General features: G+C 48.2%; 1 protein-coding gene across 1 annotated transcript; it reads left to right on the plus strand.

Moving 5' to 3' along the window:
• The first annotated feature begins 5,151 nt into the window (after nucleotides 1-5,151).
• Nucleotides 5,152-25,269, plus strand: LOC116358895 (meteorin-like protein). Its single transcript, XM_031811206.1, has 5 exons — nucleotides 5,152-5,575; nucleotides 7,808-8,054; nucleotides 10,384-10,546; nucleotides 16,659-16,718; nucleotides 24,200-25,269. The coding sequence occupies exons 1-5, from the start codon at nucleotides 5,478-5,480 to the stop codon at nucleotides 24,526-24,528; spliced, it is 897 nt and encodes a 298-aa protein (XP_031667066.1). The 5' UTR covers nucleotides 5,152-5,477; the 3' UTR covers nucleotides 24,529-25,269.
• The last annotated feature ends 579 nt before the right edge of the window (nucleotides 25,270-25,848 follow it).

Here is a 25,848-nt window from a genome sequence, read left to right on the forward strand (position 1 = left end):
ATAAAATCAAATGTATTTATATAGCCCTTCGTACATCAGCTGATATCTCAAAGTGCTGTACAGAAACCCAGCCTAAAACCCCAAACAGCAAGCAATGCAGGTGTAGAAGCACGGTGGCTAGGAAAAACTCCCTAGAAAGGCCAAAACCTAGGAAGAAACCTAGAGAGGAACCAGGCTATGTGGGGTGGCCAGTCCTCTTCTGGCTGTGCCGGGTGGAGATTATAACAGAACATGGCCAAGATGTTCAAATGTTCATAAATGACCAGCATGGTCGAATAATAATAAGGCAGAACAGTTGAAACTGGAGCAGCAGCACAGTCAGGTGGAAGTTGAAACTGGAGCAGCAGCATGGCCAGGTGGACTGGGGACAGCAAGGAGTCATCATGTCAGGTAGTCCTGGGGCATGGTCCTAGGGCTCAGGTCCTCCGAGAGAGAGAAAGAAAGAGAGAAGGAGAGAATTAGAGAACGCACACTTAGATTCACACAGGACACCGAATAGGACAGGAGAAGTACTCCAGATATAACAAACTGACCCCAGCCCCCCGACACATAAACTACTGCAGCATAAATACTGGAGGCTGAGACAGGAGGGGTCAGGAGACACTGTGGCCCCACCCGAGAACACCCCCGGACAGGGCCAAACAGGAAGGATACACACACACTCTCATATTTGTTTTTCTTTCCACAAGTCTCTTATAAAACCTCACAAACAATGATGTATTTTAGAGTACTACGCTCTGACACACACTACACACACACACAACACACACACACTACACACACACACTATACACACACACACACTACACACACACTATACACACACACACACTATACACACACACACACACTATACACACACACACACTATACACACTATACACACACTACACACACACACCACACACACACACACACCATGCCCAGTAAGGGCACTCGTTTTCCCACACAGAGCTCTTGAGTTTCACTGTTGAAAGGTAAACAAACCTTACCACCAACACCAATGCTATGGTATTTCAACAGAAACCTCCTGGAACTCTGACCACAGCTAGCTACACATGGGTTTCTGGGTAGTGATATAGTGGCAAAACAAATAGGTGGGTAGAAGCCGATCCCAGAGCGATTTAAAGTAACGCTCCCTGTATTTTCTGCTCTCCTCAAAAGGTAGGGAGAAACTCACGCACAATCAAAAAAGATGGTGTGTAACCTGGGAAACCTCTCTCATGGTTACCATAGTGACAGGCTAGCTGAGCCCAGTACAGAGCTGGAGAAAACTAGCACGTCCAGTTAACACATGGTCTCCACGTCTAACCCCCGACACACACACCCTCCCTGACCTGTCCACTCTCTCCCCGAGGACTGTTTACATTCTGACTGGAGCAGAACACTGATTCCTCTGATTCACTAGAGGCTTTATATCTAAATCACCAGGGTTACAACAGAACACTGATTCCTCTGATTCACTAGAGGCTTTCTATCTAAATCACCAGGGTTACAACAGAACACTGATTCACTAGAGGCTTTATATCTAAACCACCAGGGTTACAACAACACTGATTCACTAGAGGCTTTATATCTAAATCACCAGGGTTACAACAACACTGATTCACTAGAGGCTTTATATCTAAACCACCAGGGTTACAACAACACTGATTCCTCTGATTCACTAGAGGCTTTCTATCTAAATCACCAGGGTTACAACAGAACACTGATTCACTAGAGGCTTTATATCTAAACCACCAGGGTTACAACAACACTGATTCACTAGAGGCTTTATATCTAAATCACCAGGGTTACAACAACACTGATTCACTAGAGGCTTTATATCTAAACCACCAGGGTTACAACAACACTGATTCCTCTGATTCACTAGAGGCTTTATATCTAAATCACCAGGGTTACAACAACACTGATTCCTCTGATTCACTAGAGGCTTTATATCTAAATCACCAGGGTTACAACAACACTGATTCACTAGAGGCTTTATATCTAAATCACCAGGGTTACAACAGAACACTGATTCACTAGAGGCTTTATATCTAAATCACCAGGGTTACAACAGAACACTGATTCACTAGAGGCTTTATATCTAAATCACCAGGGTTACAACAGAACACTGATTCACTAGAGGCTTTATATCTAAATCACCAGGGTTACAACAACACTGATTCCTCTGATTCACTAGAGGCTTTATATCTAAATCACCAGGGTTACAACAGAACACTGATTCACTAGAGGCTTTATATCTAAATCACCAGGGTTACAACAGAACACTGGACCTCGATTTCAGCTCAAATCAAGAATGTTTTGAAAGTCTACAAAATGTAAATCTTGAAGTTGAGTTTTCAGAACTCCATGTTATTACTTTTTTGTTAGGTTTGTTTCAGTTTATTTTCAAACCCTAAAATTGGCAAATGTTGAAATCCTCAGAGAGAGAGTGTGGGTGTGTGTGTGTGTGCCCAACAGAGAAGTGTGCTCACAAGCGGGAAGGAAGGGGGGAGTTGAGAAGGAAGGAGAGAGGGAGGGGGAGGAAGGAATGTGTGTTCCATTATAGAAGGTTCTGTGGACAGCCGAAGCGTTCTGTCTGTCAGGGTGTTTGAGAAGAGCCAGGTGACAGCACGGATAACAGGAGATCTATAGCTCTGTGTGTGTTTGTGTCTCTGTCTCTTTGTGTGTCTCTCTGCGCACGTGTGTCTCTCTCTCTGTGCGTGTGTGTCTCTCTCTCGCTCTGTGCAAGTATGTATGCGTCTGTGTGTGTGTGTTTGTGTCTCTGTCTCTGTGTGTGTCTCTCTGCGCGTGCGTGTGTCTCTGTGCTTGTGTGTCTCTTTCTCTGTGCGTGTGTGTCTCTCTCTCTCTCTCTCTCTCTCTCTCTCTCTCTCTGTGCAAGTATGTATGCGTCTGTGTGTGTGTGTGTACTCTGTGGGCCAGGTCAGGGGTCGTGGTGTGTAACTATTTAAGATGTTGGAGGACTCGGTGGGTCAAAGGTCACATCAGACCAGTCAGTCACTCCTCTTAAAGTAGGTTTAGGCTACATTCCCAAATTGCACCCTAGGTAGTGCACTACTTTTGACCAGGGTCTATAGATATTCTGTTTACTTGTATGCATTTCAGCGTTAATTTGCCAAGTCAAGTACAGCCTACAATGTAATACTTCTACATCTGTACTGCTGCTCTTTGGGGGTTTGAGGCTGGGTGTCTGTAGAGCAACAACTGCTGATGTTATACTTCTACATCTGTACTGCTGCTCTTTGGGGGTTTGAGGCTGGGTGTCTGTAGAGCAACAACTGCTGATGTTATACTTCTACATCTGTACTGCTGCTCTTTGGGGGTTTGAGGCTGGGGTGTCTGTAGAGCAACAACTGCTGATGTTATACTTCTACATCTGTACTGCTGCTCTTTGGGGGTTTGAGGCTGGGTGTCTGTAGAGCAACAACTGCTGATGTTATACTTCTACATCTGTACTGCTGCTCTTTGGGGGTTTGAGGCTGGGTGTCTGTAGAGCAACAACTGCTAATGTTATACTTCTACATCTGGACTGCTGCTCTTTGGGGGTTTGAGGCTGGGTGTCTGTAAAGCAACAACTGCTAATGTTATACTTCTACATCTGTACTGCTGCTCTTTGGGGGTTTGAGGCTGGGTGTCTGTAGAGCAACAACTGCTGATGTTATACTTCTACATCTGGACTGCTGCTCTTTGGGGGTTTGAGGCTGGGTGTCTGTAGAGCAACAACTGCTGATGTTATACTTCTACATCTGGACTGCTGCTCTTTGGGGGTTTGAGGCTGGGTGTCTGTAGAGCAACAACTGCTGATGTAAAAAGGGCTTTATAAAATAACGTTGATAGATTGATTAACTACTACTGCTACATTTAGGACTCTGATTACAGCCTTTGAGCAGCTCTAGTCTTCAGGCATCTCTGACTTTAGTTAGTGTGTTATAGAGTGTTTATAGTGTGTTATAGAGTGTTTATAGTGTGTTATAGAGTGTTTATAGTGTGCTATGTGTTTTGAAGGAAGCCTAGTGGTTAGAGTGTTGGACTAGTAACTGAAAGGTTGCAAGATCAAATCCCTGCGCTGACAAGGTAAAACATCTGTTGTTCTGCCCCTGAACAAGGCAGTTAACCCACTGTTCCCCGGTAGGCTGTCATTGTAAATAAGAATTTGTTCTTAAACTGACTTGCCCAGTTAAATAAAGGATAAATCAAATAAAAATGGTGTTATAATTATGTTAAAATGTGTTTATAGCCATAATAGATCACAGACTATACATTTACTATACATGTTTAAAACCTTTCTATAGAGTTAGAGATAATAAAATATAAGTGTGTGTGTGTGTGTGTGTGTGTGTGTGTGTGTGTGTGTGTGTGTGTGTGTGTGTGTGTGTGTGTGTGTGTGTGTGTGTGTGTGTGTGTGTGTGTGTGTGTGTGTGTGTGTGTGTGTGTGTGTGTGTGGAGGTACATGTTGATATTTCTCTAAATGTGTTATATTTCGGAAGCTGTCAGGGGGAGGGAATGTGACAAGTCGGTTACACGGTTGACGTTCTGACTGTTTTCTCACGGGAAAAGCGCCCCCAGAACCAAGGGGGCGTTTAGTGTGACTAGCTGTCGGGTCAGAACAGATGGAGAGCACAGGAATCTGCTTCGCTCATTGGTTTCCAGAATATAGACTTCTGGGCCCTCCAGTCTAGTCCTATGTCTATTACTAATAGGCTATTATACAAACAAATAAAGCAAACGCATCTTACACGTATGAGCTATATTATCCGTTTAATTAAGATACACATTGTAGTCAATTACACTTGAGTTTATTGATCTGTATTACTCTAATATATCGGTGCAAGTGATATATATGTGTTTCTCACACGCGGGGGCTGTGTGAAGGTGTTTTGAATTTGTGCTTGTGCATATTTTTGTGTGAGTGAGTGGATATTTACTGCTCTGCAACACGACGCTGATGTAGGCTATCTTCAGACCTGCGCGTGCTGCCGTACTAATATTTATAAGAGCTATCGGGATGTGGCGCCAAGAACATCCGTGCATGTCCGCGTTAAGACGCACACACACACACACTGAGCGAGAGACCGAAAAGTTCGTCCGCTCGGGCGTGGTTTGGAGCGTGTCACTCAAGCGGAGGAGTCAGCTGCTGGCACGAGTCTGGGCGGGGTGACGTGTGCGGAGCTGGAGCCCAGGCAGCAGCAGAAGTTCGTTATTAATGTCAGGACTTCCTCCTGTCTGTTAGTCACCAGTCTACTGCCGGAGGCTCCCAACGGTTTTACACGGATATTCCATCCTGTCGAAATGAAACGGAACTTTTACGGTACAAAACAGAACTGTTGATTCTAGTGGATCCGTAACCTTCTTTACCAGAGACCACGATGTGAATAAATAGTCACTTGCAGGATTTATTGGTGGATTTTTGTGGTTACTGAAAGGCGGGACGTGGTCTGACCATACTGGGGCGGAGGAGCGGTTGGTCAACCATGCTGTGGCCAGGTTTAGCGCACTGGGTAGCGGCTGTGTTTCTCTGTAGGGTCGCCTCGGCGCAGTACACCAGCGACCAGTGCAGCTGGAGAGGAAGGTAGGCTATACGTTTATTATTGTATGTGTGTTATTCGACAAGTTTGATTAACCCTTATAGGATGTAGACTATAAGCCTACAGTCCTGTTGCCGAGCAACAATCTCTTTTGGTTAAGGAGTGTTGGGTAATAGTCTATGGCAGTGTTGCTATCGAACCAGTATAACCGGTTGATACATTCAGATGTTATGGAAACCCTCGTTTCCTCCCTGCACTTCCAGATGTTGCGCAATAATGTCCTGAACAGCGAGACCACAGCATATTTGCAGGTGCAAACAGGTTGGATAGATTAAGTCTAATGCATTTCATATTTTTTTGCAATAAACGGGGGGGAAGGGGGGGGGGGGTGAACCACTTGACACCCCCAGCCTCTGTGAGGGAGAGTGAGTGAGTGAGGGAGGGGGAGAGAGACGTCCTTCTTTATACAATAAGATTGTGTTTATACATGCGTTATGTAGTTTAGGCCTGATGGATTTGCATAGGGAACGTTTTTGTTTCTCCTGTCCTGTAGCCTATAGCGATGTGAGCTCCAATTGGCGGCGTGCCATAATATTCAAAGAAAACAAGATAACATATTTTGAACTGTTCCAGTTCAATATACCAAATCTCCGCGCGTGCGCCAAAAGGAGAGCTTGGGTTGGGCGCTTGGACCGTGGAGCCGTCAGAGGGGAAATGATATGTTTTCAGCGCTACACCTCGTGTCGAGTTCATACCTTACCTTTCACATACTCATAAAACGGTGTTCTAGGCTATTGTATATAGCATGGCACCCTCCAGATAGTGAGTGCGCAGCCACTCCTGTGTTTACAGTAAAATGAACAGGTCCATATGGCCTGCCCTTTGATCCGTCGTTTTAAGACGCTGCGTAATAAAAATAACGACTGTGCGATGCTTTCTTGTTGCCGCACCGCGGTGCGGTTTTCTTTTGAAGACATCAACTTCGTACAAGTTTATAATCTTTTACTGATCTTAAAGTGCGCGCATCCCAGATAACCGACCACATCCTCCCTCCCCTGCGCTCCGGGTATTGGTCACATCGGGTCACAGTTTATCTCGAGAGAGAGACTCATGCTGTAATCAAGTTGCTCTTTAAACGACCTCTTAACTAAGTGATAAGGTATCATGCATAGGAAGTTAACTGTTAAATATGTTTGTGTGTTCATGTTTATGACCAACAACATTTCTTCCTCAAACATCAAAATATATCCATAACAAGTTTCCTAACCTCTTCTATCCCCCTCTACCCTCTCCTCCTCCCCCATCATCATAACCTCTCCTCCTCCTTCATCATCATACCTCTCCTCCTCCTCCTTCATCATCATAACCTCTCCTCCTCCTCCTTCATCATCATAACCTCTCCTCCTCCTCCCCCATCATCATAACCTCTCCTCCTCCTCCTTCATCATCATAACCTCTCCTCCTCCTCCTTCATCATCATAACCTCTCCTCCTCCTCCTTCATCATCATAACCTCTCCTCCTCCTCCTTCATCATCATAACCTCTCCTCCTCCTCCTTCATCATCATAACCTCTCCTCCTCCTCCTTCATCATCATAACCTCTCCTCCTCCTCCTTCATCATCATAACCTCTCCTCCTCCTCCTTCATCATCATAACCTCTCCTCGTCCTCCTTCATCAACCTCTCCGCCCTCCACCTTCACCATCATAACCTCTCCTCCTCCTCCCCCATCATCATAACCTCTCCTCCTCCTCCTTCATCATCATAACCTCTCCTCCTCCTCCTTCATCATCATAACCACTCCCCCTCCTTCATCATCATAACCTCTCTCCTCCCCCATCATCATAACCTCTCCTCGTCCTCCTTCATCATCATAACCACTCCCCCTCCTTCATCATCATAACCTCTCCTCCTCCTCCTTCATCATCATAACCTCTTCCTCCTCCTCCCCATCATCATAACCTCTCCTCCTCCTCCCCCATCATCATAACCTCTCTCCTCCTCCCCCCATCATCATAATCTCTCCTCCTCCTCCCCCATCATCATAACCTCGCCTCCTCCTCCCCATCATCATAACCTCTCCTCCTCCTCCCCATCATCATAACCTCTCCTCCTCCTCCCCATCATCATAAACTCTCCTCCTCCTCCCCCATCATCATAACCTCTCTCCTCCTTCCGCAATACCTTAACTTCTTCTCTACCCTACTGTCCCCCTCTCCTCCTCCCTCTTCTTCTCTCATCCTCCCTCTCTCCCTCTCCCCTCTCTCCTCCCCCAGTGGTCTGACCCATGAGTCTCACTCCCGTGATGTGGAGCAGGTATACCTGCGTTGCTCCCAGGGCAGTCTAGAGTGGCTCTATCCTACTGGGGCCCTCATCGTCAACCTGCGGCCCAACACGGAGCCCACGTCTGGGGCTTCCCCCGGCCTGCACGCCTGCATCAAGCCCCAGACAGACTCCCGCGGATCACACCTCTACCTGGAGAGAGCTGGACAGCTCCGCCTGCTGATGTCTGAGACAGAACAGGTAGATGGTCAGTTAGTCGGTCAATCAGTCTGTCTGGTGGTCAGTCATTCAGCCAGTCAGTCGGTCTGTTGGTCAGCTTTCAGCCAGTCATTCAGCCAGTCAGCATTCGGTCAGTCGGTCAGTCATTCAGTCATTCAGCCAGTCGTCATTCAGTCATTCAGCCAGTCAGCATTCGGTCAGTCATTCAGCCAGTCAGCATTCATTCAGCCAGTCAGCATTCGGTCAGTCAATCAGTTGGTCTGTTGGTCAGTCAGTCATTCAGCCAGTCAGCATTCGGTCAGTCAATCATCAATCAGTTGGTCTGTTGGTCAGTCAGTCATTCAGCCAGTCAGCATTCGGTCAGTCAATCAGTTGGTCTGTTGGTCAGTCGGCCGGTCAGTCATTCAGCCAGTCAGCATTCGGTCAGTCATTCAGCCAGTCAGCATTCGGTCAGTCATTCAGCCAGTCAGTCATTCAGCCAGTCAGCATTCGGTCAGTCATTCAGTCGGTCAGTCATTCAGTCAGTCACGTTTATTCATAAATCCCTTTTTCACATCAGAAGTTGTCACAGATATTTCATAGTAACCTGACTGAGAACAGCACAGATATTTCACAGTAACCTGACTGAGAACAGCACAGATATTTCACAGTAACCTGACTGAGAACAGCACAGATATTTCACAGTAACCTGACTGAGAACAGCACAGATATTTCACAGTAACCTGACTGAGAACAGCACAGATATTTCACAGTAACCTGACTGAGAACAGCACAGATATTTCACAGTAACCTGACTGAGAACAGCGCAGATATTTCACAGTAACCTGACTGAGAACAGCGCAGATATTTCACAGTAACCTGACTGAGAACAGCACAGATATTTCACAGTAACCTGACTGAGAACAGCACAGAGCAGGTTTCATAGGCAGGAAACGCATGCTTAAGTTTAACCGCTGTAAATATAATTGTTGATATGTTCATAAAGTACTTGTGTGAAAATGATTATCTCAGTGTCATTACACCAGTACATTACACCAGTACATACATACACCAGTACATTACACCAGTACAGTACACCAGTACATACATACACCAGTACATTACACCAGTACATTACACCAGTACATACATACACCAGTACATTACACCAGTACAGTACACCAGTACATACATACACCAGTACATTACACCAGTACATTACACCAGTACATACATACACCAGTACATTACACCAGTACAGTACACCAGTACATACATACACCAGTACATTACACCAGTACATTACACCAGTACATACATACACCAGTACATTACACCAGTACAGTACACCAGTACATACATACACCAGTACATTACACCAGTACATTACACCAGTACATACATACACCAGTACATTACACCAGTACATACATACACCAGTACATTACACCAGTACATACATACACCAGTACATTACACCAGTACATACATACACCAGTACAGTACACAAGTACATACATACACCAGTACATTACACCAGTACATACATACACCAGTACATTACACCCAGTACATTACACCAGTACATACATACACCAGTACATTACACCAGTACAGTACACAAGTACATACATTACACCAGTACATTACACCAGTACATACATACACCAGTACATTACACCAGTACATACATACACCAGTACATTACACCAGTACATTTACACCAGTACATACATACACCAGTACAGTACACAAGTACATACATACACCAGTACATTACACCAGTACATACATACACCAGTACATTACACCAGTACAGTACACAAGTACATACATACACCAGTACATTACACCAGTACATACATACACCAGCTACATTACACCAGTACATACATACACCAGTACATTACACCAGTACAGTACACAAGTACATACATTACACCAGTACATTACACCAGTACATACATTACACCAGTACATTACACCAGTACATACATACACCAGTACATTACACCAGTACATACATACACCAGTACATTACACCAGTACATTACACCAGTACATACATACACCAGTACATTACACCAGTACATTACACCAGTACATTACACGTACATACACCAGTACATTACACCAGTACATTACACCAGTACATACATACACCAGTACATTACACCAGTACATACATACACCAGTACATTACACCAGTACATACATACACCAGTACATTACACCAGTACATACATACACCAGTACATTACACAGTACATTACACCAGTACATACATACACCAGTACATTACACCAGTACATACATACACCAGTACACACATACACCAGTACATATTTAATCATGTTTGTTATATTTCCAGGCGCATGGCAGGGTGCAGTGTTTCTCCCTGACAGAGGGGGCGCTGTTCATAGAGGCAGTGGGCCAGCAGGACATCAGCAAGAGGATCACAGTGTTTCAGTATGAACTGGTGGCCAGCCACGGACCTGGAGCTCACCTGTACCCACACCTCAACACTGGCACTGGTAAGAGACCAACACACACCTCAACACTGGACCTGGTAAGAGACCAACACACACACACACCTGAACACTGGACCTGGTGAGAGACCAACACACACACACACACACCTCAACACTGGCACTGGTAAGAGACCAACACACACACACCTCAACACTGGACCTGGTAAGAGACCAACACACACACACACCTGAACACTGGACCTGGTGAGAGACCAACACACACACACACCTCAACACTGGCACTGGTAAGAGACCAACACACACACACACACACACACACACACACACACACACACACACACACACACACACACACCTCAACACTGGACCTGATAAGAGACCAACACACACACACACACCTCAACACTGGACCTGATAAGAGACCAACACACACACACACACACACACACACACACACACATCAACACTGGACCTGATAAGAGACCAACACACACACACACACACACACACACCTCAACACTGGACCTGATAAGAGACCAACACACACACACCTCAACACTGGACCTGGTAAGAGACCAACACACACACACACCTGAACACTGGACCTGGTGAGAGACCAACACACACACACACCTGAACACTGGACCTGGTAAGAGACCAACACACACACACACCTGAACACTAGACCTGGTAAGAGACCAACACACACACACACCTGAACACTGGACCTGGTAAGAGACCAACACACACACACCTCAACACTGGACCTGGTAAGAGACCAACACACACACACACCTGAACACTGGACCTGATGAGAGACCAACACACACACACACCTGAACACTGGACCTGGTAAGAGACCAACACACACACACACCTGAACACTAGACCTGGTAAGAGACCAACACACACACACACCTGAACACTGGACCTGGTGAGAGACCAACACACACACACACCTCAACACTGGCACTGGTAAGAGACCAACACACACACACCTCAACACTGGACCTGGTAAGAGACCAACACACACACACACCTGAACACTGGACCTGGTGAGAGACCAACACACACACACACCTCAACACTGGCACTGGTAAGAGACCAACACACACACACACACACACACACACACACACACACACACACACGCACACACACCTCAACACTGGACCTGATAAGAGACCAACACACACACACACACACACACACACACACCTCAACACTGGACCTGATAAGAGACCAACACACACACACACACACACACACACACACCTCAACACTGGACCTGATAAGAGACCAACACACACACACCTCAACACTGGACCTGGTAAGAGACCAACACACACACACACCTGAACACTGGACCTGGTGAGAGACCAACACACACACACACCTGAACACTGGACCTGGTAAGAGACCAACACACACACACACCTGAACACTAGACCTGGTAAGAGACCAACACACACACACACCTGAACACTGGACCTGGTAAGAGACCAACACACACACACCTCAACACTGGACCTGGTAAGAGACCAACACACACACACACCTGAACACTGGACCTGGTGAGAGACCAACACACACACACACCTGAACACTGGACCTGGTAAGAGACCAACACACACACACACCTGAACACTAGACCTGGTAAGAGACCAACACACACACACACCTGAACACTGGACCTGGTGAGAGACCAACACACACACACACCTCAACACTGGCACTGGTAAGAGACCAACACACACACACCTCAACACTGGAACCTGGTAAGAGACCAACACACACACACACCTGAACACTGGACCTGGTGAGAGACCAACACACACACACACCTCAACACTGGCACTGGTAAGAGACCAACACACACACACACACACACACACACACACACACACACACACACACACACACACACACACACGCACACACACCTCAACACTGGACCTGATAAGAGACCAACACACACACACACACACACACACACACACACACACACACCTCAACACTGGACCTGATAAGAGACCAACACACACACACACACACACACACATCAACACTGGACCTGATAAGAGACCAACACACACACACACACACACACACACACACACACCTCAACACTGGACCTGATAAGAGACCAACACACACACACCTCAACACTGGACCTGGTAAGAGACCAACACACACACACACCTGAACACTGGACCTGGTGAGAGACCAACACACACACACACCTGAACACTGGACCTGGTAAGAGACCAACACACACACACACCTGAACACTAGACCTGGTAAGAGACCAACACACACACACACCTGAACACTGGACCTGGTAAGAGACCAACACACACACACACCTGAACATTGGACCTGGTAAGAGGCCAACACACACATTCCATGGTAGAACCCAGGCGATAGAACCCGTTCCCCAGATCAAGGGCTGCTACAAAGTAACATGACAGATGGACAGAGTCAGTGACAGAGTCCAGAGAGAGGAGGAAGAATGAACCACTGGTTCTACTGACCCCTAGACACATTAAATAGGCCTTGTGTTTAGCTGAAGAATGAACCACTGGTTCAACTGACCCCCTAGACACATTAAATAGGCCTTGTGTTAGCTGAAGAAGGGGAGGCCGAGGTAGAAATGGGGGGGGGGGCGGGGCAGGAGATGACAGGAGTTAAACAGGGTGAAAGTCTGTCTAGCCTAATAAAGCAGTCTAGCCCAGACCCACACATCCACAGCCCTGCTGTCACTCAAGAGACAGACTGGACCAGACCAGAGACCCCCCTCCCTCTCTTAGTGCTGTCCTCTCTCACCCGTCTCCCTCTCTCTCTCACCCGTCTCCCTCCTCTCTCTCCCATCTCCCTCCCCCCCTCTCTTACTGCTGTCCTCTATCCCCCTCTCCTCTCACCCATCTCCCTCCTCTCTCACCCATCTCCCTCCTCTCTCTCCCATCTCCCTCCCCCTCTCTTACTGCTGTCCTCTATCCCCTCTCCTCTCACCCGTCTCCCTCCTCTCTCTCCCATCTCCCTCCCCCCTCTCTTACTGCTGTCCTCTATCCCCCTCTCCTCTCACCCGTCTCCCATCTTCCTCCCTCCTCTCTCTCTCGTTCCCTCCCTCCCTCCTCTCTCTCTCGTCTCCCTCCTCCTCTCTCTCGTCTCCCTCTCTGACATGTAAAAACAAGCAGGCTAATCAACAGGTCACACTGGGGTCAAGCCCAGGGGTCAGCCAATCATCATCCAGCTGTCAATCAGTGGTGTCTGCTGCAAGACAGGGAAGAGGATATGATTTGGTCAGATGGAGAATGGAGGGAGGAGAGTGGGAGAGGAGAAAGGTTGTATCTGCCGAGTACAGGTATGGAGGGAGGGAGAAAGAGAGAGAGAGAGATATGTTTTGTATCTGCCTAGTACAGGTATGGAGGGAGGGAGAAAGAGAGAGAGAGAGAGAGAGATATGTTTTGTATCTGCCTAGTACAGGTATAGAGGGAGGGGAGAAAGAGGAGGGATGTTTTATATCTGCCTAGTACAGGTATAGAGGGAGGGAGGGAGAAAGAGAGAGGGATGTTTTATATCTGCCTAGTACAGGTATAGAGGGAGGGAGAAAGAGAGAGGGATGTTTTATATCTGCCTAGTACAGGTATAGAGGGAGGAGAAAGAGAGAGAGATGTTTTATATCTGCCTAGTACAGGTATGCATCATAAAACCATTGACAGACAAAGAGAAAGACTGTGTGTGTTTAATAGTTGTTTTACTGGCAGACAGGGTCAAAGGTTACCACCCTGACTACCCTCTCCCACCTGTTGTTTCACTCTCTCTCACACACACACACACACACACACACACACACACACACCACACACACACACACACACACACAAATCCTTCATCTTGTACCCTCCCCATAGACATCCATCTCATCCCTCCCTCTCTCCCTCCTCATTCCTCTCCTCCCTCCTCATCCCTCCCTCCCTCCTCACCCCTTCCTCTCTCCCTTCTCACCCCTTCCTCTCTCCCTCCTCACCCCTTCCTCTCTCCCTCCTCATCCCTCCCTCTCTCCCTCCTCATTCCTCCCTTTCTCCCTCATTCCTCTCTCTCTTCCTCCTCATCCCTCCCTCTCTCCCTCCTCACCCCTCCCTCTCTCCCTCCTCATCCCTCCCTCTCTCCCTCCTCATTCCTCCCTTTCTCCCTCATTCCTCTCTCTCTTCCTCCTCATCCCTCCCTCTCTCCCTCCTCATTCCTCCCTTTCTCCCTCATTCCTCTCTCTCTTCCTCCCCCTCTCTCGCCTCACCCCTCCCTCTCTACCCCAAATAGAGCTAGGGGGAACAACAAGGGGGTGAGAGAACCAGACTTCCCCCTCATCACCCCCTCTCACACCTCTCCCCTCTCTCAGGAAGTGAGGGATGGATGGGGGAGGGAAAGAGGGAGGAGAATATTAGTGGAGAGATACAGGACTAACTGACTCACACGCTCAGTCTTCTTTATATCTGATGCTAGTGTTGTACACGACCGGACAACCGTTTTAGAACGCCTACTAATTTTTCTTTATTTGTACTATTCTCTATATGGAAACATGTAGTAACCAAAAGAGTGTTAAACAAATCAAAATATATTTTATTATATTTTATTATAATAGCCACCCTTTGCCTTGATGACAGCTTTGCTCAAGTGCTATGATGAAACTGGGTCTCATGAGGACCGCCACAGGAAAGGAAGACCCAGAGTTACCTCTGCTGCAGAGGATCAGTTCATTAGAGCAACCAGCCTCAGAAATTGCAGCCCAAATAAATGCTTCACAGAGTTCAGGTAACAGACACATCTCAACATCAACTGTTCAGAGGAGACTACATGAATCAGGCCTTCATTGTTGAACTGCTACAAAGAAACCACTACTAAAGGACCCCAATAAGAAGAAGAGACTTGCTTGGGCCAAGAAACACGAGCAATGGACATTAGACCGGTGGAAATGTGTCCTTTGGTCTGGAGTCTAAATTGGAGATTTTTGGTTCCAACCGCCGTGTCTTTGTGAGACGCTGTGTGGGTGTATGGATGATCTCTGTTTGTGTATTTCACACCGTGAAGCATGGAGGAGGAGGTGTAATGGTGTGGGGGAATATTGCTGGTGACACTGTCTGAGATTCATTTAGAATTCAAGGCACACTTAACCAGCATGGCTACCACAGCATTCTGCAGCCATACTCCATCCCATCTGGTTTGGGCTTAGTGGAACTATCATTTGTTTTCAACAGGTCAATGACCCAACAAACCTCCAGGCTATTTCATAGTTTTGATGTCTTCACTATTATTCTACAATGGAGAAAATAGTAAAAATCAAGAAAAACCTTTGAATGAGTAGGTGTTCTAAAACGTTTGACCGGTAGTGTATACTGTATGGTGGGGTGTGTATGGTGGGGTGTGGTGGTGTATGATGGTGGGGTGTGTGGTGGTGTATGGTGGGGTGTGTATGGTGTATGGTGGGGGTGTGGTGGTGTATGGTGGTGGGGTGTGGTGGTGTATGGTGGTGGGGTGTGTGGTGGTGTATGGTGGTGTGTATGGTGGGTGTGGTGGTGTATGGTGGTGGGGTGTGTGGTGGTGTATGGTGGGGTGTGTATGGTGTGTGGTGGGGTATGGTGGTGGGGTGTATGGTGGTGTATGGTGGTGGGGTGTGAGGTGGTGTATGGTGGGGTGTGTATGGTGTGTGGTGGGGTGTATGGTGGTGTGTATGGTGGTGTATGGTGGTGGGGTGTGTGGTGGTGTATGGGTGTGTGTGGTGGGGTATGGTGGGGTATGGTGGTGTGTGTGGTGGTGGGGTATGGTGTGTGGGGGTGTGGTGGTGTATGGTGGTGTGTGGTGGTGTGTGGGGGTGGTGTGTGTGGTGGTGGTGTGTGGTGGTGTATGGTGTGTGTGGTGGTGTATGGTGGTGGGGTGTGTGGTGGTGTATGGTGGTGGTGTGTGTGGTGGTGTATGGTGTGTGGTGGTGTGTGGTGGTGTATGGTGTGTGGTGGGGTGTGTGATGGTGTATGGTGTGTGGTGGTGTATGGTGTGTGGTGGGGTGTGTGAGGGTGTGTGGTGGTGGTGTGTAGGGGTGTGGTGGTGTATGATGGTGTGTGGTGGTGTATGTGTCATATGTCTCATGTCTCTCTCTCAGCCTCCTGTACACCCTGCACAGATGACCAGATCCTGATGGCGGTATGCACCAGCGACTTTGGTAAGCACACACACAGGTTACGCACAACACCACAACACACACACACACAGGTACGCACAACACCACAACACACACACACACACAGGTACGCACAACACCACAACACACACACACACACAGGTTACGCACAACACCACAACACACACACACACATGTTACGCACAACACCACAACACACACACACACACGGGTACGCACAACACCACAACACACACACACACACAGGTACGCACAACACCACAACACACACAGAACAATGTCCACCACCATCATTAAGTTTGCTGGCGACATGACGGTGGTAGGCCTGATCACCAACTACGATGAGACAGCCAATAAGGGAGGATGTCAGCTCCCCCCATTCACATTGACTGTAGGGGAGCAGGTGGAGAGAGGTTCACCTTCCTCTGTGTCCACATCACTGAGGAATTAACATGACACACACACACCACCTCCCCCCTCAGGAGGCCTGGGCCCTCAGATCCTCTAAATGTTCTACAGCTGCACCATTGAGAGCATCTCGACTGGCTGCATCTCCTTTTGGTATGGCAACTGCTTGGCATTCGACCGCAAGATGCTACAGAGGGTAGTGCGTATGTGGCAGTACCTCACCGGGGCCGAATTCACTGCCATCCAGGACCTCTATACCAGGCGGTGTCACAGGAAGGCCCTAAAAATGGTCAAAGACTCCAGGCGTCCAAGACATAGTCTGTTCTCTCTGCTACCGCACGGCAAGCTGTACAGATGCACCAAGACTAAGACTGTTCTCTCTGCTACCGCACTGCAAGCTGTACCGATCCACCAAGTCATAGACTGTTCTCTCTGCTACCGCACGGCAAGCTGTACCGATCCACCAAGTCATAGACTGTTCTCTCTGCTACCGCACTGCAAGCTGTACCGATCCACCAAGTCATAGACTGTTCTCTCTGCTACCGCACGGCAAGCTGTACCGATGCCCCAAGACATAGACTGTTCTCTCTGCTGCCGCACGGCAAGCTGTACCGATGCCCCAAGACATAGACTGTTCTCTCTGCTACCGCACTGCAAGCTGTACCGATCCACCAAGTCATAGACTGTTCTCTCTACTACCCCACGGCAAGCTGTACCCATGCCCCAAATCATAGACTGTTCTCTCTGCTACCGCACGGCAAGCTGTACCCATGCCCCAAATCATAGACTGTTCTCTCTACTACCGCACGGCAAGCTGTACCGATGCCCCAAGACATAGACTGTTCAAATCAAATCAAATCAAATCAAATGTATTTATATAGCCCTTCGTACATCAGCTGATATCTCAAAGTGCTGTACAGAAACCCAGCCTAAAACCCCAAACAGCAAGCAATGCAGGTGTAGAAGCACGGTGGCTAGGAAAAACTCCCTAGAAAGGCCAATACCTAGGAAGAAACCTAGAGAGGAACCAGGCTATGTGGGGTGGCCAGTCCTCTTCTGGCTGTGCCGGGTGGAGATTATAACAGAATATGGTCAAGATGTTCAATGTTCATAAATGACCAGCATGGTCGAATAATAATAAGGCAGAACAGTTGAAACTAGAGCAGCAGCACAGTCAGGTGGAAGTTGAAACTGGAGCAGCAGCATGGCCAGGTAGACTGGGGACAGCAAGGAGTCATCATGTCAGGTAGTCCTGGGGCATGGTCCTAGGGCTCAGGTCAGTTGAAACTGGAACAGCAGCATGGCCAGGTGGACTGGGGACAGCAAGGAGTCATCATGTCAGGTAGTCCTGGGGCATGGTCCTAGGGCTCAGGTCCTCCGAGAGAGAGAAAGAAAGAGAGAAGGAGAGAATTAGAGAACGCACACTTAGATTCACACAGGACACCGAATAGGACAGGAGAAGTACTCCAGATATAACAAACTGACCCCAGCCCCCCGACACATAAACTACTGCAGCATAAATACTGGAGGCTGAGACAGGAGGGGTCAGGAGACACTGTGGCCCCATCCGAGGACACCCCCGGACAGGGCCAAACAGGAAGGATATAACCCCACCCACTTTGCCAAAGCACAGCCCCCACACCACTAGAGGGATATCTTCAACCACCAGTCCTCTTCTGGCTGTGCCGGGTGGAGATTATAACAGACTGTTCTCTCTGCTACCGCACGGCAAGCTGTACCGATGCCCCAAGACATAGACTGTTCTCTCTGCTACCGCACGGCAAGCTGTACCGATGCCCCAAGACAGACTGTTCTCTCTGCTACCGCACGGCAAGCTGTACCGATGCCCCAAGACATAGACTGTTCTCTCTGCTACCGCACGGCAAGCTGTACCGATGCCCCAAGACAGACTGTTCTCTCTGCTACCGCACGGCAAGCTGTACCGATGCCCCAAGACATAGACTGTTCTCTCTGCTACCGCACGGCAAGCTGTACCCGATGCCCCAAGACAGACTGTTCTCTCTACTACCGCACGGCAAGCTGTACCGATGCCCCAAGACAGACTGTTCTCTCTACTACCGCACGGCAAGCTGTACCGATGCCCCAAGACATAGACTTTTCTCTCTGCTACCGCACGGCAAGCTGTACCGATGCCCCAAGACATAGACTGTTCTCTCTGCTACCGCACGGCAAGCTGTACCCGATGCCCCAAGACATAGACTGTTCTCTCTGCTACCGCACGGCAAGCTGTACCGATGCCCCAAGACATAGACTGTTCTCTCTGCTACCGCACGGCAAGCTGTACCCGATGCCCCAAGACATAGACTGTTCTCTCTGCTACCGCACGGCAAGCTGTACCGATGCCCCAAGACATAGACTTTTCTCTCTGCTACCGCACGGCAAGCTGTACCGATGCCCCAAGACATAGACTGTTCCCTCTGCTACCCCACGGCAGGCTGTACCGATGCCCCAAATCATCGACTGTTCTCTCTGCTACCGCACAGCAAGCTGTACCGATGCCCCAAGACATAGACTGTTCTCTCTGCTACCGCACGGCAAGCTGTACCGATGCCCCAAGACATAGACTGTTCTCTCTGCTACCGCACGGCAAGCTGTACCGATGCCCCAAGACATAGACTGTTCTCTCTGCTACCGCACGGCAAGCTGTACCCATGCCCCAAATCATAGACTGTTCTCTCTACTACCGCACGGCAAGCTGTACCGATGCACCAAGACATAGACTGTTCTCTCTGCTACCGCACGGCAAGCTGTACCGATGCCCCAAATCATAGACTGTTCTCTCTACTACCGCACGGCAAGCTGTACCGATGCCCCAAGACATAGACTGTTCTCTCTGCTACCGCACGGCAAGCTGTACCGATGCCCCAAGTCATAGACTGTTCTCTCTGCTACCGCACGGCAAGCTGTACCGATGCCCCAAGACATAGACTGTTCTCTCTGCTACTGCACGGCAAGCTGTACCGATGCCCCAAGACATAGACTGTTCTCTCTGCTACCGCACGGCAAGCTGTACTGATGCCCCAAGACATAGACTGTTCTCTCTGCTACCGCACGGCAAGCTGTACCGATGCCCCAAGACATAGACTGTTCTCTCTGCTACCGCACGGCAAGCTGTACCGATGCCCCAAGACATAGACTGTTCTCTCTGCTACTGCACGGCAAGCTGTACCGATGCTGTACCGAGTCTGGAACCAACAGGACCCTGCTTCTACCCCTAAGCCATTAGACTGAACAAGGCCGCTAAATAGTTAACCAATAACTCTCTGGAATATCTGCATTGAACCCCATTACACTCTAGATTCATCACATACACTGCTGCTACTGTTTATTACCTATCCTGTTCCCTAGTCACTTTATCTCTACCCATATGTACATATCTACCTCCATTACCTCGTACCCCTGCACATCGACTCAGTACTGGTACCCTGTGTGTACAGTCATGTTATCATAGACTCAGTACTGGTACCCTGTGTGTATAGTCATGTTATCATAGACTCAGTACTGGTACCCTGTGTGTATAGTCATGTTATCATAGACTCAGTACTGGTACCCTGTGTGTATAGTCATGTTATCATAGACTCAGTACTGGTACCCTGTGTGTATAGTCATGTTATCATAGACTCAGTACTGGTACCCTGTGTGTATAGTCATGTTATCATAGACTCAGTACTGGTACCCTGTGTGTATAGTCATGTTATCATAGACTCAGTACTGGTACCCTGTGTGTATAGTCATGTTATCATAGACTCAGTACTGGTACCCTGTGTGTATAGTCATGTTATCATAGACTCAGTACTGGTACCCTGTGTGTATAGTCATGTTATCATAGACTCAGTACTGGTACCCTGTGTGTATAGTCATGTTATCATAGACTCAGTACTGGTACCCTGTGTGTATAGTCATGTTATCATAGACTCAGTACTGGTACCCTGTGTGTATAGTCATGTTATCATAGACTCAGTACTGGTACCCTGTGTGTATAGTCATGTTATCATAGACTCAGTACTGGTACCCTGTGTGTATAGTCATGTTATCATAGACTCAGTACTGGTACCCTGTGTGTATAGTCATGTTATCATAGACTCAGTACTGGTACCCTGTGTGTATAGTCATGTTATCATAGACTCAGTACTGGTACCCTGTGTGTATAGTCATGTTATCATAGACTCAGTACTGGTACCCCTGTGTGTATAGTCATGTTATCATAGACTCAGTACTGGTACCCTGTGTGTATAGTCATGTTATCATAGACTCAGTACTGGTACCCTGTGTGTATAGTCATGTTATCATAGACTCAGTACTGGTACCCTGTGTGTATAGTCATGTTATCATAGACTCAGTACTGGTACGGCAGACTCGACAGCCTTGGTTTCTCAAATGATTGCCTCGCCTGGTTCACCAACTACTTCTCTGATAGAGTTCAGTGTGTCAAGTCGGAGGGTCTGCTGTCCGGACCTCTGGCAGTCTCTATGGGGGTGCCACAGGGTTCAATTCTTGGACCGACTCTCTTCTCTGTATACATCAATGAGGTCGCTCTTGCTGCTGGTGAGTCCCTGATCCACCTCTACGCAGACGACACCATTCTGTATACTTCCGGCCCTTCTTTGGACACTGTGTTAACAACCCTCCAGGCAAGCTTCAATGCCATACAACTCTCCTTCCGTGGCCTCCAATTGCTCTTAAATACAAGTAAAACTAAATGCATGCTCTTCAACCGATCGCTACCTGCACCTACCCGCCTGTCCAACATCACTACTCTGGACGGCTCTGACTTAGAATACGTGGACAACTACAAATACTTAGGTGTCTGGTTAGACTGTAAACTCTCCTTCCAGACCCATATCAAACATCTCCAATCCAAAGTTAAATCTAGAATTGGCTTCCTATTTCGCAACAAAGCATCCTTCACTCATGCTGCCAAACATACCCTTGTAAAACTGACCATCCTACCAATCCTCGACTTTGGCGATGTCATTTACAAAATAGCCTCCAATACCCTACTCAACAAATTGGATGCAGTCTATCACAGTGCAATCCGTTTTATCACCAAAGCCCCATATACTACCCACCATTGCGACCTGTACGCTCTCGTTGGCTGGCCCTCGCTTCATACTCGTCGCCAAACCCACTGGCTCCATGTCATCTACAAGACCCTGCTAGGTAAAGTCCCCCCTTATCTCAGCTCGCTGGTCACCATAGCATCTCCCACCTGTAGCACACGCTCCAGCAGGTATATCTCTCTAGTCACCCCCAAGACCAATTCTTTCTTTGGCCGCCTCTCCTTCCAGTTCTCTGCTGCCAATGACTGGAACGAACTACAAAAATCTCTGAAACTGGAAACACCTATCTCCCTCACTAGCTTTAAGCACCAACTGTCAGAGCAGCTCACAGATTACTGCACCTGTACATAGCCCACCTATAATTTAGCCCAAACAACTACCTCTTTCCCAACTGTATTTAATTTTTATTTATTTATTTATTTTGCTCCTTTGCACCCCATTATTTTTTTATTTCTACTTTGCACATTCTTCCATTGCAAAACTACCATTCCAGTATTTTACTTGCTATATTGTATTTACTTTGCCATCATGGCCTTTTTTTGCCTTTACCTCCCTTCTCACCTCATTTGCTCACATTGTATATAGACTTGTTTATACTGCATTATTGACTGTATGTTTGTTTTTACTCCATGTGTAACTCTGTGTCGTTTTATCTGTCGAACTGCTTTGCTTTATCTTGGCCAGGTCGCAATTGTAAATGAGAACTTGTTCTCAACTTGCCTACCTGGTTAAATAAAGGTAAATAAATAAATAAATAAAATCATAGACTCAGTACTGGTACCCTGTGTGTATAGTCATGTTATCATAGACTCAGTACTGGTACCCTGTGTGTATAGCCAAGTTACTCGTGTTATTTTTCTATTACTGTAAAATGTTTCTCTCTGCATTGTTGTGAAGGGCCCATCAGTCAGCATTTCACTGTTAGTCTCCACCTGTTGTTTCCCAAGCATGTGACAAATGGTATTTGATTTGATTTAGAACACAGCCACAAACAGCACCAGCTGTAAAGGACATGAACAACCCTTCTCATCACTCTCTCTTCCCCTCTCTCTCTCCCTCTCTCCTCCCCATATATCTCTCTCCCCCCTCTCCTCCTTCTCCTCCCCATATCTCTCTTCTCTCTCTCCTCCCCATATCTCTCTCCTCCCTCTCCCCCCTCTCCTCCCCATATCCCTCTCCCCCCTCTCCTCCCCATATCTCTCTCCCCCCTCTCCTCCCCATATCTCTCTCCTCTCTCTCCCCCCTCTCCTCCCCATATCTCTCTCCCCCCTCTCCTCCCCATATCTCTTTCCTCCCTCTCCTCCCCATATCTCTCTTCTCTCTCTCCTCCCCATATCTCTCTCCTCCCTCTCCCCCCTCTCCTCCCCATATCCCTCTCCCCCCTCTCCTCCCCATATCTCTCTCCCCCCTCTCCTCCCCATATCTCTCTCCTCCCTCTCCCCCCTCTCCTCCCCATATCTCTCTACCCCCTCTCCTCCCCATATCTCTCTCCTCTCTCTCCCCCCTCTCCTCCCCATATCTCTCTCCTCCCCATATCTCTTTCCTCCCTCTCCTCCCCATATCTCTCTCCTCCCCATATCTCTCTCCTCCCCATATCTCTTTCCTCCCTCTCCTCCCCATATCTCTCTCCTCACCATATCTCTCTCCTCTCTCTCCTCCCCATATCTCTCTCCTCCCTCTCCTCCCCATATCTCTCTCCTCCCTCTCCTCCCCATATCTCTCTCCTCCCCATATCTCTCTCCTCCCCATATCTCATTCCTCCCTCTCCTCCCCATATCTCTTTCCTCCCTCTCCTCCCCATATCTCTCTCCTCACCATATCTCTCTCCTCTCTCTCCTCCCCATATCTCTCTCCTCCCTCTCCTCCCCATATCTCTCTCCTCCCTCTCCTCCCCATATCTCTCTCCTCCCATATCTCTCTCCTCCCCATATCTCTCTCCTCCCTCTCCTCCCCATATATCTCTCTCCTCCCTATCTCCTCCCCATATCTCTCTCCCTCCCTCTTTCTCTCCAGCGGGTCGTGGCAGTATCCGTGGCGTTGACACGCCCTCGTCATCAGACCACTCCTCCGTTGCCGTGACGCTAAGCCGCCTGTTCCATCAGAAGAGCGGAGTGTTCTCTTGGGGCGGAGCCAGAGGAAAGGGGTGGTCCGGACGTCTGAACACGCCCCTGCGGTGCTGGCTGCAGCCGAGGGAGAAGGGGGAGTTCCTGTTCACGGGGGCAGTGCGGTTCGGAGAGGCGTGGCTTGGCTGCTCCCCGCACTACCGCCACTTTCTGAAGCTCTACCGGACCGCCCTGGAGACAGGAAGTAACCCCTGTCACATGAACATGGACACAGACTGAGGCACGCCCCTTCCGCCCAGGTGACAACCAATCAGGGAACAGGATTGGGAAACAAACTCAGCGAATCAGGGACATATCAGAGAGAGGGCTGGGTCGCTGGCTGGACTGACAGGGCCCTGATCCAATCAGAGGAGGGAGGTCGTAAAGGGGCGGAATCTTTGATATGCCTGAGAGGTGATTGGACGTGGTCCCAAGCCCTGCTAACCGATTGGCTGAAGCTCTTACAGTTGCCTAGCAGCAAGGATAGTTGGCCTGTGTCTGAACAGTTCTAAAGCCATCTGTGTGTGTGTGTGTGTCTGTGTGTGTGTGTGTGTGTGTGTGTTGGAAATAGATGTAAATATGATCATTGTTGTAATGAAAGTTTGTTTTGTGAAAAGCTTTATGTTTAGAGGTTGTCTTCTGACAGAAGTGTATAATGGGTTCCTGCACAGCGTGTGTCTTCGCGTGTTTGTGTGTGTCTTAGCATGCTCTTGTGTGTCTTAGCGTGTTCGTGTGTGTCTTAGCGTACTCTTGTGTGTGTTTGTGTGTGCGCGCTAGGGAGTTTGTGAACGTGTATGTACTAGCCTGTGAATGTGTGTGTGCGCTAGCGTGTGTGGTTCTGCACTAGCTTGTGTGAAGGTGTGTGTGTGAAGGTGTGTGTGAAGGTGTGTGTGTGTGAACGTGTGTGTGTGCGACTGTGTTAAAGTACAATAGCACTCTGGCTCTCTGTTCTAGGGAATAAACTATCTTCCTGGAACAAGTCTTTATTTTACTGTGTCTAGATGTGTCTGTCACATTGGATTTATCGACAGTGTTTATAAGGTACTGTTTTGAAGTATCCTCATTTGTGTGTGTGTGTGTGCGAGCGTGTGTGTGCGTGTGCGTGTGTGTGTGTGTGCGAGCGTGTGTGTACTATCACAGTAAAGGGAGAGAGTGTGTGTATACAGTGCCTTGCGAAAGTATTCGGCCCCCTTTTGCCACATTTCAGGCTTCAAACATAAAGATATAAAACTGTATTTTTTTGTGAAGAATCAACAACAAGTGGGACACAATCATGAAGTGGAACGACATTTATTGGATATTTCAAACTCTTTTAACAAATCAAAAACTGAAAAATTGGGCGGCCAAACCCTCTCCTACCCCGGCCAAACCCTTTCCTACCCCGGCCAAACCCTCTCCTACCCCGGCCAAACCCTCTCCTACCCCGGCCAAACCCTCTCCTACCCCAGCCAAACCCTCTCCTACCCCAGCCAAACCCTCTCCTACCCCGGCCAAACCCTCTCCTACCCCGGCCAAACCCTCTCCTACCCCGGCCAAACCCTCTCCTACCCCAGCAAAACC

The sequence above is a fragment of the Oncorhynchus kisutch genome, unplaced genomic scaffold (assembly GCF_002021735.2).
Source record: "Oncorhynchus kisutch isolate 150728-3 unplaced genomic scaffold, Okis_V2 Okis01b-Okis20b_hom, whole genome shotgun sequence".
NCBI classification, from domain to species: Eukaryota; Metazoa; Chordata; class Actinopteri; order Salmoniformes; family Salmonidae; genus Oncorhynchus; species Oncorhynchus kisutch.

Bases quoted from the DNA above. Each gene is read 5' to 3' on its own strand.
- LOC116358895 (XM_031811206.1), top strand. From the start codon at position 5,478: ATGCTGTGGCCAGGTTTAGCGCACTGGGTAGCGGCTGTGTTTCTCTGT. The intron at 5,576-7,807 runs GTAGGCTATACG...CTCCTCCCCCAG, and splicing joins CAGTGCAGCTGGAGAGGAAG to TGGTCTGACCCATGAGTCTC. The intron at 16,719-24,199 runs GTAAGCACACAC...CTTTCTCTCCAG, and splicing joins GGTATGCACCAGCGACTTTG to CGGGTCGTGGCAGTATCCGT.